Source organism: Ascaphus truei, chromosome 10, assembly GCF_040206685.1.
Source record: "Ascaphus truei isolate aAscTru1 chromosome 10, aAscTru1.hap1, whole genome shotgun sequence".
NCBI classification, from domain to species: domain Eukaryota; kingdom Metazoa; phylum Chordata; class Amphibia; order Anura; family Ascaphidae; genus Ascaphus; species Ascaphus truei.
In genome coordinates, this window is record NC_134492.1 from 37,084,483 (window position 1) to 37,104,290 (window position 19,808).

General features: G+C 44.6%; 1 protein-coding gene across 17 annotated transcripts in view; it reads right to left on the reverse strand.

Annotated features, from left to right (window-relative positions):
* The window catches only part of RASAL2 (RAS protein activator like 2), a 264,917-nt gene that overhangs the window by 28,220 nt on the left and 216,889 nt on the right, over positions 1-19,808 (reverse strand). For all 17 annotated transcript variants that reach the window (XM_075616626.1, XM_075616628.1, XM_075616624.1 and 14 more), the window contains 3 exons: positions 10,928-11,081; positions 10,716-10,814; positions 8,636-9,190 (listed from right to left, as the gene is read on the reverse strand). In XM_075616626.1, the coding sequence (XP_075472741.1) occupies positions 8,636-9,190; positions 10,716-10,814; positions 10,928-11,081 (808 nt within the window). The remainder of the gene's footprint in view (positions 1-8,635; positions 9,191-10,715; positions 10,815-10,927; positions 11,082-19,808) is intronic.

Sequence of the window (19,808 nt, forward strand, 5' to 3'; positions counted from 1 at the left end):
GCTTTGTGTCCTCCCCCAGAGTTTTCACCATTAACTCCTAGCATACAGTGCTTACACTGCAGCAAGGGATTCTGTGAAATGACACGCAAATGAACACAAAGTGTCACCTTTTGGTTCAAATCCATTTTGACATGGACCCTTATAAGCTGATGCATTAGGCTGCGTTTATTGTTGCGGCGACAGCACGCCGCCACTATTACCCGAAGCCCGTCGCGCGTTCCCATAGTGGGCGCGATGGCGCTGCGTTGCGACCGGGAGACCCAAAGCACAGAAGGCAAAAGATTTTGTGGTACACAGTGACGGCCGCATCACATGACTGGCGGCAAGCCAATCACATCTCCATCTTGCCTTTTGTGCCTTCCCGCTTGCTGACGTCACCACCCCTTGCCGCCAGTGAACTCGCACTACTCAAGTGCAACTTTCGCTATAGCAATGGTGGTGTCACGCGGTCGCTAGCAAGCAAAGCAGTGCTCACTATAAGCACAGCTTTAGACAGCTGTTCAGCACAGCATGGGTTAAGATGCAGAGCCAGGAAACCTACCCACAGACAGCTGTTTCAACATTTTGGGTCTCATCAGTGGGAGGTTGGTTACACTGGCTTTGCAATTTGAAGCTTGGATAGGCTTCCACCACACAGATAAGTTATGGTGGGTGAAAAAAGTAACAAAAAAACTCCATCGTAAAGCATATAGCAAATGAAAATATCACTTGTGAGCACATTCACATGTCTTACCCTGGATGTAAGTGCTGTCTGTGTAACCGGGTACCCGACCAGTGCAAAATGATACATTTCAGAAAACTTAGGACCCGGTAGAACACTAACTAAATTGTTAGTCCAAATAAAAGTATCACCTAATACTGAAGTGCTCATTTAGTCTATCTATATACACACATGTACTGAACATTATATGTACAGCAGGCCCCGCTTGTCGGCGATCCGCCGATACCGAGAAGGGGGCCGCCAGGTTGAATCCTTAATCGCACAATGTAGAACAGGCGGTTGCGCCCGGCGAGCATGCGCAGAATGGGCGGCTGCGCGCGCAAACCAGGTCGCGAATGCGCAGAACGGCAAAAATGCCGGTTTGCGCATGCGCAGAACTGAAAATCGCCGGATTCACTTTCCGGCGATTTTCACTATACGGCGGGCCCCTGGAACAGAACCCGCCGTATACCCTGGGCCCTCCTGTATACATATATACACACACGGCTGGCTGAGTAATTTTGCACCTTTAAATATTCTTTGAATAAGATATCTGTAACAATGATGCTCTGCGTGTTTTCCTGCAGCCTACAGTAGGTACACTAGGGACAGCCACAGTGTCAGGAACAAATATAGCAGTGTGACTATGGAAACATCGGGCTGGAATATTCTGTCCCGAAATGTGAAAGGCGACTTACGTTTGAGAAGGTGGAGCCTGATTGAGGTGGGGGGGGGGGAGGGGGGGAGAGAGACTGGGAGGGGGGGGGGGGGAAGGGGTAAGAAATCTATATCCTAAGGGCTTGAAATAACTGATTTTCAAATAGCCCGTTGATCGTTTAACCTCCCTCCAGCTTTAATTACCTCTGAGAAATGTAATAATATTTTTACTTTCAATTTGTTATCAGGTAATTGGCTTCTTAAAGAATTATGGCTGGACATCAGTGGAAGATGTCAAGTGAGCTAAGCCTGATGCCATCTTGCGCTCTTTAATATAATAGGATACTCTCCTTTTTTTTTTTAAAACAAATCAACCCGACTTCTTTTTCAAAGGAGGATTAGAGAAGCTTCACAGCATTCTGTATTATGCTTATTTATCTGGGTTTTGGTCCTGGATGAATAAGTGTTACTCACCCCAATTCTCATTTTAATTTCAATGAAATAGACAACCCGTAAAAATTAGGTTTGTTCATTTGTTATAAATTATGCGAAGATGTACTCTCTCGTTAAAGGCAGACTGCCTCCGTTTTAACAGTTTAGATTTAACATGTGAATTAAATTCACAATAAAATGTGTCAGGTACAGGTACCCTTGCTTTCCTGTATACAACAAAAAACAGACAAAGATGCCAAAAGCTACTTCCAATGTGACAAAAATACACAGTGCAATACCTATATATTCTCTTGAAAAAAGGGGTCATTTAGTTTAACCCTTTGGCCAAAGCGTCTTAAGCCTGCTGCCACTTTCAAGGCACAACCGTAGCAGGTCCTAACACTCCCTGGGTTCAAATTCTTATTAACCTGTCTAATTACAGGAAGAATGATCACATTGGATCTGTCGTAACCCAGCAAAATGAAACTGACTTGCCAACTCGGAAAGTGGGGAGGGGCGAGCTTAAACCTTGGGGGGGAGGGGGGTGGAGAAGAGAGAGGCCACTACCCTCCCAAAAGCAGCTGAGGACCAGCTGCACACAGTTAATAAACACACAGATACCTGTGAGATTTCTCAGAGCTTGTTGGGTATCTGTGTGTTTACCCTTGCTTTCCTAACAGTAGCCTTCTGGCAGCCATCTTGGATTTGTGGTGTTATTTATGACATGGGAGGGCTGCAAACGCGTTGGGGTTAATTACCAAATGCTCTGGCTTCTGCTTCTTCCGGAATATCACAAACCGGTCTTTTTCTCACTTATGTCATGTAAAACATCAGGTGAAGAGGAAGCCGGGATACTGACAGGTTCGTGCTGTTCCACAAGAAATCAGAATCCAAATTGATTAGTAAAAACTCCCAGTCTTCCATAGAATGACATCACCAATCAAAGATGGCGATTTTCGACTTTACAGAAGAAAATTAGGATTTTATTCAAAATCGTTACTATAAATTTGCAGGTTTCCAAACTCTGCTACGGTTTTTAGAACAACATTTAACATTTTGAGCCGGCATTAGAAATAATAATTGCGTGAGAATGTATAAGATTTGCTTAGAACTTAACCCTGTCCTGTACCACCAACACATTCCTTTTCACCTCTTTCTTTATTGTATAAAAATGTGCCTTCACTTCCCCTGTTCCCTTATGATCATATCGTCCAGTTTTCCTTTCAGAGAAACTCCTATTTAAAAAAACCCTTACTTCTAAGACTCTTAAACGTGTGGCACACTGTGATTTGTGTCTCCCCGACGCTCTTTAACCACAGCATTATGCATTGCATAGCCCTTGATATTTATTTTGCTCTGCCAAATGCCGCTCTCTTATACTTTCAAATCTATAAACCTATGGAGCAATCACTACAAATGGCAGTGGGTGTGTTATATGGCTGAGGGTTCTCAGTTTATTGCAACTAGATGTTTCCCATCGGGAATGCACCTATAAACGCAGCTAAAGAACGCCGCTGGCCTCCATACTGTGAACGCGCTATGCCCTTGTGATGCCTATAAAGTCTGTCCTAGCTCAAATTAGATTTTTACAAGGCTTCAGCCACAGTCCCAGCAGCCTTGGGAAATCATTAGATCGGCTTGTTTTTTAATAAAACTTTAAAGCAGTCCTGCATGTAGCTACAGAGACAGAAGCAAATAAAGGTAGTGGGACACACAGCTGGTTGAAATCTCTATTGCTTATTGAGGTGGAACCAAGTATATGATATATTATCATCAAAACTAAAATTCTCCCCAGGGCTGCATTTTATTAACACAGTACTATTTCCACTACCTCAAAGCATTATTTTTTCTTCTTTAAAACACACAAAAAAGGTAATATTTATACAGACAGGTCTTTCTGTATTTATTGGTGATGGGGGGATTTTGACCTAATCCGGGACATACTGGATCCCAATGTGTGTCTCTCGGGATATAATGCAACCCCTTGGATGTCGCCTGTGGGGTCCAGCAAGGTTCTGTTCAGGGGCCACCTACTCTTTTCAGTCTTCATTAAGGATCTATCAACAGCTTGTAAGACAGGTTCAATGCACATGTATGCGGATGATACAATCTTCTACAGTATGCACACAGCCTAGTCTCCCTGACTTTGGACACGTACTTCAATCTTTAACTGTTCATGCAATGTCTTTATATATAATGTATAACCCTGACCACTTAATGTAACCATGTATTTGTAACCATGTATCTGTCATTATAACTCTGTGCCTTGAAACGAGAGGTAACTCTTAATGTATTACTTCCTGGTAAAACATTCTATAAATAAAAACCTGATTTTTCAAGACTTGAATACTGGATTTCCCAAAGCAAACGCTTTTTAAACTCAGACAAAACCGTTACGATGGTATTTGGGACTGAAGCTAAATCTCTAAAGCTACCAACTTCAGAGGTACAGCCACAAATTCCCTTTCACCTCATTCATCATTGTATTAAAATGTGCCTTAACTTCCCCCCTTTCCCCATGATCACATCATATTCCAGTTTTCCTTTGGGAGAAACCCCCAGAACAATCTCTAACACCGTTCTAGCAAGTCACCAGCTTTAAATATCTAGGCATATGGCTCGACTCCCATTTAACATCTGGGTTACATATTGATACTTTGACATCCAAAACCTATAGCAAACTGGATGTACTTTATAGGAACAGATCCTCCCTAAGCCCGCTAGTAAGAAACTGCATTGCACAACAGATGCTAATGTCAATTATAGACTATGGGGACATAATATATGGTATAGCACCCCTAACTCACCTTAGAAAATGGGACACCCTCTACAACTCAATATGCCGCTTTGTCCTACAATGTAATTACAACACATATCACTTTGAAATGCTCCAAGAACTAGATTGGAAATCCTTTGAGTCCAGATTCAAAGTACATTTTTCCTGTCTTGCCTTCAAATACTTTCTGGGCAAGATACCCGCCTATCTGAACAAGCTCCTCACCCCTACCATACGCAGCACTTATCATCTGAGATCTGACTCCAAAGTCTCTCGAGGTTCAACAGTTCACAGTCTCCTTCTCTTACCATGCACCTCATGACTGGAACAACCAACCGGAGACTCTAAAGCCGCTCCAGTTTAAGTAATTTCAAGACTTCAGCTGTCTCACATTTTAATCTGGTCTGTAACTGTTACATACGTACACAGGGTCGCCCACAGGGGGGGGTTGGGGGAGCTGGGACAAGTGTCCGAGGCCCGGTGGCTGTAAGGGGTCAGGCCAGCATTGGAAGTTGGGCACAACCTTTGGCTGGGCCCAATCTCTTTGCCTGACTGCCGGTCCTCTCGTTTCAACCGGGGCCCGGCTCTCCCCCACTGACACTGTCCCATGCTGAGCCTCTGACACCGGCGCAAGCCGGGCCCAGCTTCAGGCACACACCGGCATTTGTGTGAGACAAGGTGTGCCCCAACGTCAGAGGCTAGGCGTGGGACACTGTCAGTGAGGGAGACCTGCAGCTGGGGAGAGCCGGGGCCAAACGGCAACAAGAGGACAGGCAGCCGGGCAAAGAAGTTGGGCGAGGACAGCAGCAGGTGGGGGAGAGCCGGGGCAGCAGAGGCCTGAGACCATCCCCATGGTAAGTCTGTGTCGTTGTTTGCAAACTCACAAACATGGGTTCGTTGATGATGAGAAGTTTATTGCAAAGTATGATCATACACATTCAAAAGTCTGTAAGACTCTCTTTTTTTATTTTATTTGGACGGGTGGGGCTTTTTGGTATGTATTTAGTGGGGGGATTGTGTGTGTGGGGCTGGGGCGAGAATGAGTGTGAGGAGGGGGGATTGAGGGAGCGGGATTGAGTGAGAGTGAGTTTACTGTGGAGTTTTCCTGCTAATGATTGACTGTGTTACCTATATGCTCTAGTGGCCTTATCTGAGTGTGGTTGGGAAAAAGGGGGCACTATACCTTTGGGTGGTTGTGCCTCCCCAGTACTCTATAAATCCCACTTTATGATTTAAGTCCGTTATGTTGGCGGCCACTTATTTATGAGCCATAGGTTAATTAATACACTTATTGTCACTATCTCAGCTCACCATGTTTGAGCAGCAATACAAGGATTAATATTATACTCCCAGGATCAAGATCAATTGCTCAGTCTCAATGGGATTTATTGGATGTTATAGTTTATACCTGTGAACTGTTCCTGTTGCACCGACCGTGGACTGTATGTCCTTCCTCTGTTACACTATTGAGTGAGAGTGGGGTAATTTATGTAGTGGGGGGAAGAGTGAAGAGAGAGGGGGTGTAAGAGGGGGGAGTGAGTAAGAGAGGTGGTAAGAGTGAGACAGAGGGGAGAGAAATACATGGGAAGAGGGGGGAAAATAGAGGAGGGGGCTTGTAACACTACTGCTGGCCCTGTACACTCATAATCATCTTTATCTGTCCTGATATATCTGTAAATTGAATGTATAACTTCTGTTTGTTTAATATAACCATGTATTGTTAATAATAACTCTGTACCCAGGAAACGAGAGGTAACTCTCAATGTATTACTTCCTGGTAAAACATTTGATAAATAAATGGAACACTTTGCCGCAATGATGCTAAGAACCTCTGTACACGCCCACTCTCCTACAGCTCCTCCTTATTAATACAATTTAAGTTCCATTAAAGCTCTGAAGTTGTTCCTACGTTACCACTACCACAGCCTTACAGGGTTGGGAGCTGGAAGTGGGATATTCTTTTTCTCATTACACCTGCATTTCCTCTGCACGGGGATGTGCAGTGTGCATGTTAACCCTGTATAAGAACATGAACATTTCTGGGGAGCTAATTAACAGAGTGAAGAAAACTATTCAAAGTTAAGATTTCTCATATTCATATATCTTACTATATATTTCTGAAAGCATTGTATGTATGTATGTTTCCCTGGTGTGTTCCCTGTCCCTAGCGGCAATCTCATTGGTCCCTTGGCCCGCCCGCCCCCGCACACCTCTCATTGGCCTCACACACTCACACCACTGCTTCAGGCCCCCTTGGCCCGCCCCCGCACACCTCTCATTGGCCTCACACACTCACACCACTGCTTCAGGCCGCCTTGCAGCTCACCTTCCCCCTCCCGGTGGCCGTCACTCTCCCCCGTCACCCGGACTGCAGCTCACCTTCCCCCCCCCCGGACAGGCCCCGCACCTTCCTCCCTTCCGGTGGCCGTCACTCTCCCCCGTCACACGGACAGGCCCTGCACCTTCCCTGCTGCACGTTTCCCGGCGGCTCGCGCTCACAGGTGCAGAGAGGGGGCGCGTGCGCAGCGCTCCCCGGACGGGAGGAGGGAGAGCAGAGAAGGGCCAGGCGCGCGACAATCGGAGGAGCGCGGGAGAGAGGAGCGGTGCTGTGAGTCCTGGCAGAGGTGAGGGGGCTTTGCGTGTGTGGGGGGGAGAGGGGGGGACAGTGTGTGTGGGACACCGTGTGTGTGTGGGGGGGAGGGACAGTGTGTGTGTGGGGGGAGGGACAGTGTGTGTGTGGGGGAGGGGGGGACAGTGTGTGTGTGGGGGGGGAGGGAGGGACAGTGTGTGTGTGTGGGGGGGGCAGTGTGTGTGTGGGGGAGGGGGGACAGTGTGTATGTGGGGGAGGGGGGGACAGTGTGTGTGTGGGGGAGGGGGGGGCAGTGTGTGTGTGGGGGAGGGGGGGCAGTGTGTGTGTGGGGGAGTGGGGGGACAGTGTGTGTGTGTGTGTGTGTGTGGGGGGGGGGAGGGGGGACAGTGTGTGTGTGGGTTGGGGGGGGGGGACAGTGTGACTCCCGGGCAACGCCGGGTCTCTCAGCTAGTCAATATATAAAAATAAGAAAAGGGCATGCTCCATAGCGCATAAAAGTGCGACAATTTAATATAAGAAGTAGGAGTACTAAATTGCACTCACAAATATCGTAGAATTAAAAGCATTTGGGTGTGATATAATCACCAGGCAGGATCATCCAGACATTAGGGGACCACAGGAAAATCAGACAAGCGTCTAGATGTACAAATGACCGGAGACGTGTCCAGAGACACCAATCGCCAAGATAGTCCTCCGCCGACAATGGGTAGACTGCTCTCACGATCAGATGTGGTAACGTAGTGACGTCAGTGTCTCTTGAAAAAAGCCTACGCGTTTCATTACTATCATGTGACTTTATCAGGGGCTAATGATGAACCTACGACTGATCGCGAGAGAGGTCTACCTGTTGTCGGCAGTTTAGTGAAGAGGGGAGTGCTTCATTGCCCGTTAGAACTCTCAGTGATCCGGCACCTTTGGATTCCGCTGCCGGTGTATGCGAGCGAGATATAGGCTTCCCACTGCTCCTGCATGGACCATTTTGGTGGTTGTTTGTTCACCTGGGCGGTTCCTAGTTTTCCTGTGCAGCAGTCCCCCTTATGTCCAGATGATGCTGCCTGGTGATTATATCACACGCAGACGCTTTTAATTAGCTAGGATATCTATAGAATATATTGTTACATTAGAAACTAATCACTATACTGTCCTCACCCCCCTCCCCACTATACTAACCCCCCTATAAGCAGGTGCCACTTGCGCCGAGCCTTTTTTTTTAACGTTTCTGGTGGTCAACTTTGAGCAAATCTTTTGATTTATCTCAACTTACCTATAGATATAGGATTGTATACTATAGATTTTTGGGGGATAGAAACAAAAAGTCTGTTTTCCCTATGGGAAAATGCCATGCCGAATATATTTGCTTTTCTAATTTAGGCCTGAAAGCTCAAAAACAAATATCTCAGACTATGCTTCTTTCGTCAAGTCCTTATTTGGAAATCATCTCTAAAATCGGAAAAGAATGAAGCCCATAGGATGCTCTTACCTTGGCTCTGCCTGTGCTCTGTAGGATGTGCACCAGAGCACAGGCCATCTCCTCCTTGTTCCTAACACTGATGACTGGTTCCAGCACAGAGCATAGCATAGTGTAATTAATGGTAATAAACTCGGCAAACTCCTTGTACTGCTCCATCGGTAGAATGGTAATAGTCTGGTAACGGGACTTGATACGGATGGAAGGCCCCCCAGTCTTGCCTTTGTTGGGGGTGGGTGTGCTGATAGGGTACCACTTCTCCACAAACTGCCTCCCGGTCACACTAGCCATGGGGATGTTCACCAGCCCCACGTAGTTGTTCTTGTCCTTTTTCTTTTTCTTATCCACGTCCTTGTAGATGTGCACTGTGATGTTGTGCAGGGGGGGTAAGCCGTAAAACTCAAAGTGCTCCCCCCAGAAGATATTGTCAGCTTTGGTCTTGCTGGTGGTGCGGGCAAAGAGTGTGTCGTCCAGACAAAGCTCACAAAAGTATTTCTTCTTGGGGGCCAGGTCTTTGGCCTCGATGATCCACAACCGCAGAACATTCTCCGCTCGACGACAATTATCCTAGAGGAAGAGATAAATTACAGAGAAAGTGCTTTAGGGCGTGAAAAATCATAGGCTACCTTCATTCACAAGTACAGCACAATTATGTACAGGCATACCCCGGTTTAAGGACACTCAATTTAAGTACACTCGCGAGTAAGGACATATCGCCCAATAGGCAAACGGCAGCTCACGCATGCGCCTGTCAGCACGTCCTGAACAGCAATACCGGCTCCCTACCTGTACCGAAGCTGTGCGCAAGCGGGGAGACTATAGAGCCTGTTACACATGCGTTATTTACATCAGTTATGCACGTATATGACGATTGCAGTACAGTACATGCATCGATAAGTGGGAAAAGGTAGTGCTTCGCTTTAAGTACATTTTCGCTTTACATACATGCTCTGGACCCATTGCGTACGTTAATGCGGGGTATGCCTGTAAAAGGTTTCACTATCCCCCATCCTTGCTAAAAGTCTTCTGGTTGGAAACTACTCAAAGTAAATACTTAAATTCTGCTACCCATTTGCAGCAAGAAGCGCACAGGCTATATGCCGAGTTACTCACCATTACATGCTGTATAAAAAACTAAATTCTCCGAAAACTTGTTTACGTATGTTAATTCTACAATTAATGCCTAGAAGAGAATCGTGATTCTGGTCCTCTAGATACGGTATCTGTCACTTGTGCAGTATATATATATATATGCAGATGAGCATACAGTTGTATTTACATTTGCATATTTGCTTTGCTGTGGAGGGTTTTTGTCACTTTTTTTACTCAGCATAACTTAACTCAGTATGGTAACCCCATCCTTTAGCTTCTTTGCATAGCCAGTTAATCAACCCCACACTGATGAGACCCATTAAGGTCGAAACAGCTGTCTGTGGGTGGATTTTCTGGCTACGCACCTTAACCTTGGCTGTGCTCAAAGCTGTGACCATGCAGCAAGCTGAAGCCTATAGGGAACCATGTTAAAAATGGTTTTTGAAGCAAAAAGTGGCACTGTGTGCTCATTTGCATGTCATTTCCCAGAATCCCTTGCTGCAGTGGAAGTGTTGTATGCTGGGTGATAATGGTGAAAGGCGGGGTTGCAGACCTGCCTAAGACATGCAAATGAGCATACAGTATATTTGATATATATATATATATATATATATATATATATATATATATATATATATATATATATATATATATATATATATATATATATATATATACAGTGTTCGACAAACCTATACATTTGCTCGCCCCGGGCGAGTGGATTTATCCCCCGGGCGAGTAAATATTGGCCCAAGCAGCACACGTTTGGTACTAGGTGGCGAGTAGATTTTTTTGTGTGGCGAGTAGATTTTTTGGTGATTTGTCAACCACTGTATATATACATACATATATACACACACACACACACACACACACACACACACACACACACACACACACACACACACACACACACACACACACACACACACACACACACGTTCCTTACCCCTCTGAAATGAAACACTGCATTTATCACAATTACTTTCCTCCCTCTTACCTTGTTTGGCTGAACGGTACGTCGTAAGTTTTCCATCCACTTGTCTCTCTCAGCTGCTGATGAGCAGCTGAAGCATTTACTGCCAGTGGAGTAGGTGACCTGAAATGAACACAGCAAAGAACAGAAAATAAACAACCAATTGCATAGGATTATGGTGGCGTCATTACATTGTATTCTATGGCACAATGGTACCGCAATCATCTTTACTGTACCTCAAAACAAAACTCCTGTCCTAAGATGCTGCTGTGAAGTGGTTTTACAAGGACCTTATCTTCGGTCCCCAAATCCAGAGCCTCCACGGCACTGCCTGGGCTCAGCAACGACTCGTGGGAACGGGATTCTTTCAGTTTAGGTAATCCACGTGACCTGCACCAAGGTAAGACGGTATAGTGAAAAGTGCTGACTAAAGCCGACAATCCCCAGGCCACACAAAATGTACATTTGCTAGAAGTTACAATTACACAGATTCAAACTCAACAGTTTCCTCAGACGTCAGTAGCAGGATTAAGTAGTCTAATAATGACATGGAGTTCCTACTACATTTGTAAGCATTTCATCTGTTTCTGACATCCTCCTTCAAAAGTCAAGGTGTACCTAACCCATCAACCAGTGTGGGGACTGAAGCCCGTTTCTCTCCCACAAATATCCTTACATCCAATGAAGAAGACCACTAATAGGTCATCACCATAGAGCAGGGGTGGCCAACTCGAGTGCTCAAGGGCCACCAACAGGTCAGGGTTTCAGGACATCCCTGCTTCAGCACTGATTGAGCCACCTGTGCTGAAGCAGGGATAACCTGAAAACCTGACCGGTTGGTGGGCCTTGAGGACTGGAGTTGGCCACTCCTGCCATAGAATCTCAAAGATCCTATTCAGCGGTCAAGTGAAACTTCGCATCACACGATGGCGCCATCGATGGAACTCTACTAGGTAAAAGTTTCAGGCAGAATTGTACAAGGACATCAATTCTGTACATACCTGCAGAATCCAACATCGCATCCTGGTGTAACTGACTAATCAAGCTTAATTTCTCTCTGAACAATTTATTCCGTGGCAATACAGAAATTACTATATTATATATATATATATATATATATATATATATATATATTCTTCTGCCGCAGAAATAAAAAGAAGTCCACTTACATAAAGCAGTTATAGAGCCACCTTGCGGTGCACCCCCAAATCATAGCTCTGCCTCATTTCGGGATGCCCCACACTTCACTCCGCTGCACACGGGTCAGGGGGGGGGGGGGTGGGGGCTCACATCCCACCAGAAAATACAATCTGCCAAAAGGGATGTCAAGTAGTGGGTCCAGGCATATTGTCTCGGAGTAAAAATGCCCTCATAACCTGTACATCAAAGAGTGTGCTGAATTCCGATCATTCCGGTCTCGGGAACAGGATCAGCTGCCAGTGAAATGAAATCTGGCTTCAGAAAGCCAGCTCCTGCGTCCTTCCCCTCCTTTGCAGCATCCCGCCCCTCAGGTAGCACAAACAAGGTCCCAGTGTGCCCAGCCTGCTCCACTCTGGGCCTGTTGCTATGACAATGCACCTATAAGCAGATTACAGCTTGCAGGCAAGCAGGGAGTAGCTGCAGCCTCAGTGGCTCAAAGAGCATGCTCTGTAAACAGTGCAAAGGTGACCTTTCCAAGCAGCTTCCCTGGCATAAACCCAACCCCAGCATACAAAAGCCTACCAGAGCAGGGGGGATCTTTAAGACCTGCACAGTGATATCCCCAAAGGGGACAGATCAGCGACATTTAATGTGTAATTCCTCCTCTCAGCGTCTCTGCCGGGAGAAATCCCCACCACCCGCCCTTTACTAACATCTGTTTATTTCCTCTGCAGCGTTAACCCTAAACATCTCAAAATGTGACAATCTGCAGGTAGCTGTGTGAGAATGTGTGGGGATGGGGAGGGCGAGGGGAGGTGGGGAGGGCAAGGGTGGGGAGAATAGCAGGGAACTGAAGGTTGGATCACATGGAAGGTGTAATACAACTTTCCTGTTCAATTCTTAAAGGTCATCAATTCTGAGTATACGAGTGCAATAATTATTGATACTGATTCTGCATCATTCAAGCCTCAGAATTACAGTGAATGTTGAAGTACAAAAACAACAAGGAGATCAAACCAGCCGCTGGGCCCTCAGAGAGAGACCGTGTGTGCGTGCGTAAGGGCCAGTAATGATGATGGATTAAAAGCCTCTTGCCGTATTATCAGGGAAGCTATTGGAAAATTGAGCAGCGCTTAGCTGTCCCCGCAAAGGGAGAGATAATCCCAGGGAAGCAGGATTACTGTAAACAGACAGATCACTCCAGCACGAGCCGGAGAGGCGGACGGGTGAACGAAGGGGCAACAATAAAAAGCATTCTTTACAGGATACAAATCCAGGTCTGTCAAGCAACAACGGAGACAAACCAAATAGTTATGTTTGGAAATAAAACCCATTATACACACACACACACACACACACACACACACACACACACACACACACACACACACACACACACACACACACACACACACACACACACACACACACACACACACACACACACTATCTTTATGCCACATCACAAGTTAGCAGTCAAGCATTTGAAATTGGATGCCAGTGGTGGAATTGCTCATATCTTACCTGTCTCTGAAAGTTGAGCGGCACTGCAGTCAACGCTGAAGATCCGGAAATCTGAACCTAACTAGATATGCTGCTTTTGAACTCCATACCTAGCAACTTGGTCACAGTAATTACTGTATATTTATGGAGCAAACCCAAAGAGCTTGGTCAGCCAAATGGTGTGCCATGTCTCTTACAATACTGTCTTACAAAAGGTTGCGGGTAGCAATAAGGGATGCTGGGAATTGGCTGGGTAGCTAACTCAGGCCTTCCTCTGCATCCAGTGACTCATGTTAACTTTCGCTAAAGACTTTGTGCACTCCATTAGAAATCCAGCATCTGGGAAAAGGTGGTTAAACACTAATTGCTTTGGTGCCCCTGTTTAATCTGACCCATTTAAAGCTTGGCTGAAAGGAAGGAGCTCTTTGCAATCACTCAGCAAGCTCAGGGACTTTATCATATTGCACTGAAATCTGCCCTGTAGGATTATGAACCCAAAAAGGATAATACTGCATTAATAGAGCCTCACCAACCATCAACAGCAAAGACTCACATTACATCCATTAGCTGATATAAGGCGAGGGGGAGTCTGGCATCCTGAAGTAAAACACAAGGCAGCACACCAAACCACAAACATATCCTCTCCATATCCTTCCAGGAGTCATCAGAAAGGGTAGGGTTAAAAGATTGCAATTAAGCTTTAGGAGAAGCTAAACTAAAACAGCACGACGGAGCCAACACTATCCCAAACATTTCTAAGAAAATACTTATCTTGCCTAGTAGAAGACAATAAGCAAGCGCTTCCTCTGTTTTATTGAACCAAGTGGTTCGGATAACCCTGAAATGCTATCAGGTACAGCTATCTCATACTGCAGCACTCGCACACACACAGCACCGCACCCTGTCGTCCGACTACAACCCCAGCTCTGCCCAGTCTTACGTCTATTAATTACCTAAATGCCCAGTCTTTCTGCCAACTCTCCTGGGAGACATGGCAGCTTTCTCCTGCATCATATCCTAAGTGCTCAGGATTTATATGGCTGGATGGGTGGGACTCTGGGTCGGAGATGGCCTTGTAAATGACTTCATTTTTTTTCTCTCTCCTCCTGCTGGTGCCAGTCAATGTTTAATGCTGCTTAATAACCTTCTCCTGCAGTGCTCTGGTAAAAGGTTTGCAGGCGCACACCTACCGAGGGGCTGCATGGATTTAAAGCCGATCATATTACGTTCTCCACAGTTCTAACAACAATTAAACCTCTATTTCTAACCTGTTATCTGATTCTTACGGGAAAATAAGCTTTCTTCTAATTGTTCCGAGAGCTTTTCAACATATATCAATAATCACTGTTTCCAAGAGCAATGAGCTCTTTTAAACACACACACACACACACACACACACACACACACACACACACACACACACACACACACACACACACACACACACACACACACACACACACACACACACTTTGGTCTGTGCATTAACTTCTATTTATTTTAATGTTAGAACATTTCAGTCATTTGATTTATCTTGATTTTTCCCCGGTATTTTTTTTGCTTAGTATATTAACCCCATTCAGGGTATATTTCACAGAACATTTGTATGCATTTAGCATAGGGACCTGCTATTGAGACTTACCTTGACATTAGTTAGCAGGCTTGGCATTATTTGATCAAAGGATGTAACCAAAAGTCTCCTTTGTCTTACAGATTTAGTTTGCACTCTGTATATTTATTTAGTGCTGTGCCCATAGAATGGGCTTGCAGTCAGTGCACTGCTGTGGAGTGGAACTCAAAAATCTGACGGAGGCTGGATCAGCAATTTAAAAGATGCAAGGTTTATTAAAGATGAGGCATCACGGTGTACATGCGCTGTAAGAGGTAACTCTGACGTGTTTCGGGCTCCCTGCCCTTTGTCAAAGAGTATTTATGTCCCCATTTATTGGTATCCCGATGGGAGAAGCGCAGGGATTCACTTTCTGTTTTTTTACATATTATAATGGCTGCCATTTTCTCTATTGGATCTTGATGCCTAATAATTCAATAAGTATGTTAGACATTTTTAAACAAAAATATAGGTAGAGTACTTTGATTTCTTCTCTCTCTCTCTCGAGCACCAGATTAGACTAATTGCAAGATTAAAATCATAACTCCTCTATTAATTATAGCGCCAAGCACTATTTAAGTGAATGGAAGTTGACGCATAGTTAATTCTCTACATCCTCACTATGTTAATATGAGGCGGTAATGCTTAAGCAGCAGACAATTGCCGCCAGGATTGTATAAAAGAGATGGCTGCCTGCACATCACTGCAGCAGAACTCCAACGCGTTGTGTATCCTGGGTGGGTAAAAGACAGGCACATTTGGCACTGCAGTTGTTAAGGTGACATTATTGTCATAAACAGGTGAGCCAAAGACTACACTACAAATCTGAAGATAAGAATTAGATTAACACCTATCTTTTTTTCAGGGGTCCGGAAATTGTACGTTTTTTAAAATAAAGTTTTTTCCAAATTGTAGTTAACAGAGCAGTTTGAAATAAAATACTTTTAAACACATTAGTAGAACCAATTTCCTTAGAAACAGCCATTCCCCCCTAAAGAAAAGTACTCTTTTGTGTCCTGTAAAAAAATGTTTTTTTTTCTCCCACTGAGTCTTGTCAAAGTCATTATCTTACAGAGACTCGTTGACCTCTACTTTTAGCTGTTTGGCTACAGCTGACATCATAAAAACTTAAGTTAAGAAAGATAGTGATTGTCAATTTGACTGTAGAGACAAGATTCCCCAAACTATCTTATAGAAAGAGAGAGAAAAGAAAGCGGCGTCTTTGCTTACAATAAAAACATTAACACAAATAATGTCAACTTCTACTTCTCTATCTAAAAGAAAAAAAGGAAGTTACAAACCACCTTTTACCAATTAAACAGATCAATCGCTACCATTAGTTCAGTTTGGCCCCAAGTTGTGATATGGAAGGCACTAAAGAAATCAATTATTATACTGCAAAGTTCGGTGCACCAACTAAGAAAGCAGACACAGTAATAGTAGGTTTTTAGACTGTCTACCTGTGAATAATTACACGAACTGCAATGCCGTTCAGGACATAAGCGGAGAAGTTCTGTTTAGAACCACTGCTAGAGAAGATTCCAGGGGTGGGTGTGGAACAAATATATCTTATCAAAAGTGCTTATTAAAAGATTTGCAAGGGTGGCCAAGTCCAGTCTTCAAGAGCTACCAACAGGTCAGGTTTTCAGGATAACCCAGCTTCAGCAGAGGTGGTGCAGTCTTCAACTGAGCGACCTGTGCTGAAGCAGGGATATCCTGAAAACCTGTCCTGTTTGGTAGCTCTTGAGGACTGGAGTTGGCCACCCCTGGATTAAAGGCATATTCGTACCAGGATTGCTCTCTGAACCTACCTACTACAGAATGAGCTGGCAGAGCGGGACCCCTGCAATCTCTTGACAGTGAAGGCCATTACTGCTTGCAGGCATGCCAGATAGAGGATCCCATGCAAAACGCATGCACTGGTCGGCCAGCCCATGCGATAATGCTACAAAATGACTTTCACTTAATCTGCAGGAATCCATCCCACGTGTTTAGCAGTCCAAAGGAGAACAGAATCCAGTCCAGCTGTCGGGTGAGGCTGCGCTGCAGGCTAATGCGAGCCTCACTCCAGCCCATCCCTCCCCTATTTCTGAGGCGTAGATCAAGACTTCAGTAGGCTAGCAAAACCTACCAGGGTCTCTCAAAAAAGCAATGATGTTTCTCGAAAATAGTTGTTTGATAGATTGCCCCTTTGAACCAATGTACCAACAAGAAAGTCCCTTGTGTAATATGGCTTCATGTAGCCATAGTGTACTGTGAATTTATTAGGACAAGAGTACAGGGTCTAACGTAGGGAGAGAAACTCTATTCCCCTCTAAACTCTGAGGAATAGTGTTTGGGAATGGGACACAACTCTTGCATAGATATCATGCATTACATTCCTGTTTCCAACAGATCCTGAAGGATTGGTTACCACTGTTGGACCATCTGAAGGAAGGACATTACAAGCAGGAGGCAGCGGCCTTGCTGTCTCTCCAGGTCAAGGTATTGTTTTCTTATCGGCCTAACTGATGTTAGAGGTCCTGAATGTGGAGCACAATGCCTTTCATCACTCTACTCTGAATAAGTAGCTGTAGTTAATAGGTATTTTCTTCTAAAGTAAGGGGTGGCCAACTCCGGTCCTCAAGGGCCACCAACAGGTCAGGTTTTAAGGATATCCCTGCTTCAGCACAGGTGGCTCAATCAGTTGCCCACCCCTGTTCTGAAGAGTCCGCAAGCAGCTATATTTCATGTGTGCTGGAATGTTATAATGCAGGAAGACTGAAGTGAATTCAGATGCATTAGTAATCTCCCTGGTTTCGGCTTTTTCTGGAATAACACAAGTCTCATCACCAAATTCCCTATACTGTACCACTTTCCTTACACAATGTTTCAGATGGAGATTGAGAGGAGGAGCCGAGTAAAGACATTGATTCTGGCATTTAGTTTGAAGCAGGGGAACCTGGTTCAATTCCCGGTGTTGGCTCCTTGTGACCTTGGGCAAGTCACTTTATCTCCCTGTGCCTCAGGCACCAAATACATAGATTGTAAGCTCCACGGGGCAGGGACTCGTGCCTGCAAAATGCTACGTAAAACTAGCAGCACCATACAAGAACATGCTATTATTATTATTAACCTGGAAAGGATATTTTGACCTTTACGAAGATATCTGGAGAATAGTGTATTCCACAGGTGCCTGACCTATGTATAATGTGCCAACTAACACAATGTAATGGATTTCTATTGCTGAAAGGCATATTTTCTAGGTACGTTTTGCTTATCCTCAGGCATTCAACCCCTTTTCTGGGCCTCTACATGATGTTGTCATAGAACCTGTACACAAACGCAGAAGACTTACACAAGACATTAGGGAATCCCAGACACGCTTTCCCATCTTGACAAATACAGAGCCGGGAAAGTGATATTACCTTCTGCACAAGTTGAGAGAATAGCCATCAAACACATACAATTCTTACCAAGCACGAATACCCTTTGAACAATAGAAGTAGGGATTATGATCGAATTGCTTAACTAAACTGTAATCCGTGTCATTTTATTAGGGAAAGCCTTTGGCTTTTCTGAAGGATGATTTTGCAAAGCAAGTAGTCGCGAATAGGAATGGGTAAATTTGGAATAATGTGGCACTTGGGTGTCGTGGAAGTCAGCTCAGGAGATGAGAGAATGGCTGAGTGTGGAGAGAAGAATAGATGAGAAGATACAGGGCTATAGGATATTTGAAATATGTTGTGAAATATACATCGCTCAAAGGATCTGGGTATGGTATATAAAAACACAGGCACACTAAAACCCACCCCAAATACATTTTGTAAACAACTTAAAGTAATTGACTTCCTTAAATAAATATAATTATCCTTAAAGCACCAATCTCCGCCCAATAACTACCCCCCTCAACCCCACCCCAAAATCATTTTATTTTGACCGGGTTAAAACAGGGGGGTCCCTCCAGTGCTGAACTGCACTATATTCAGTTGCGGGGGAACACCCAGTTTCCGAGATACGTACAGGTAAAAGTACTGGCATAACTTTCTGTTTTTGAAAAGGTATTTAAATGGCAATTCAATAGGAACCCACAACTGGTGATGTTGCGGCTTCCTTTGCCACGAGATTTGTCAGCCGTTTCCACTGGAGGGAAGGCTAGACCCTGTAACACCACTGGTAAGCATCTTGTGAACTGGAGGGACCACAAGCTACAAATAGGGTGGAAAAACAGTAGAGCATACATTGGCCATTTTGGTTTCCTTGGCAATTACATTTTCATTTGAAAGGAGACAATGCAAAGTACAGCCAATTAAGTGCTTTTTCCATCCCTAGCACAATCATTCCCTGTCAGGGATCTAATCAACAGATGGCCATGCTCAAATCAAATATATTCAAATCAATCAAATATATTCGGGGACAATACAATGAGCTTTCAAAAGAACTATTCATCCCACGGGCAGTACAAACGACACAGGGTCATCCCTTAAGGTCGGAAGAAAGGAGATTTCACCAGCAACAAAGGAAAGGGTTCTTTACAGTAAGGGCAGTTAAAATGTGGAATTCATTACCCAGGAGACTGTGATGGCAGATACAATAGATCTGTTGAAGAAAAGGTTGGACATCTTTTTGTAAAGGTATACAGGGATATATCAAATAAGGGAAGGATGTTGATCCAGGGAGTAATCTGATTACCAATATTTGGAGTCAGGAAGAAATCCCCCCCCTTATGAGATATCAGATGATATTTCTCTGGGTTTTCTGTTTGCCTTCCTCTGGATCAATATACTGTAAATACAAATAGTATAAAATATGTAGTCTAAATTTAGCATAGGTTGCACTTGGACGGATGTCTTTTATCAACCTCGTCTAATATATGTAAATATAAA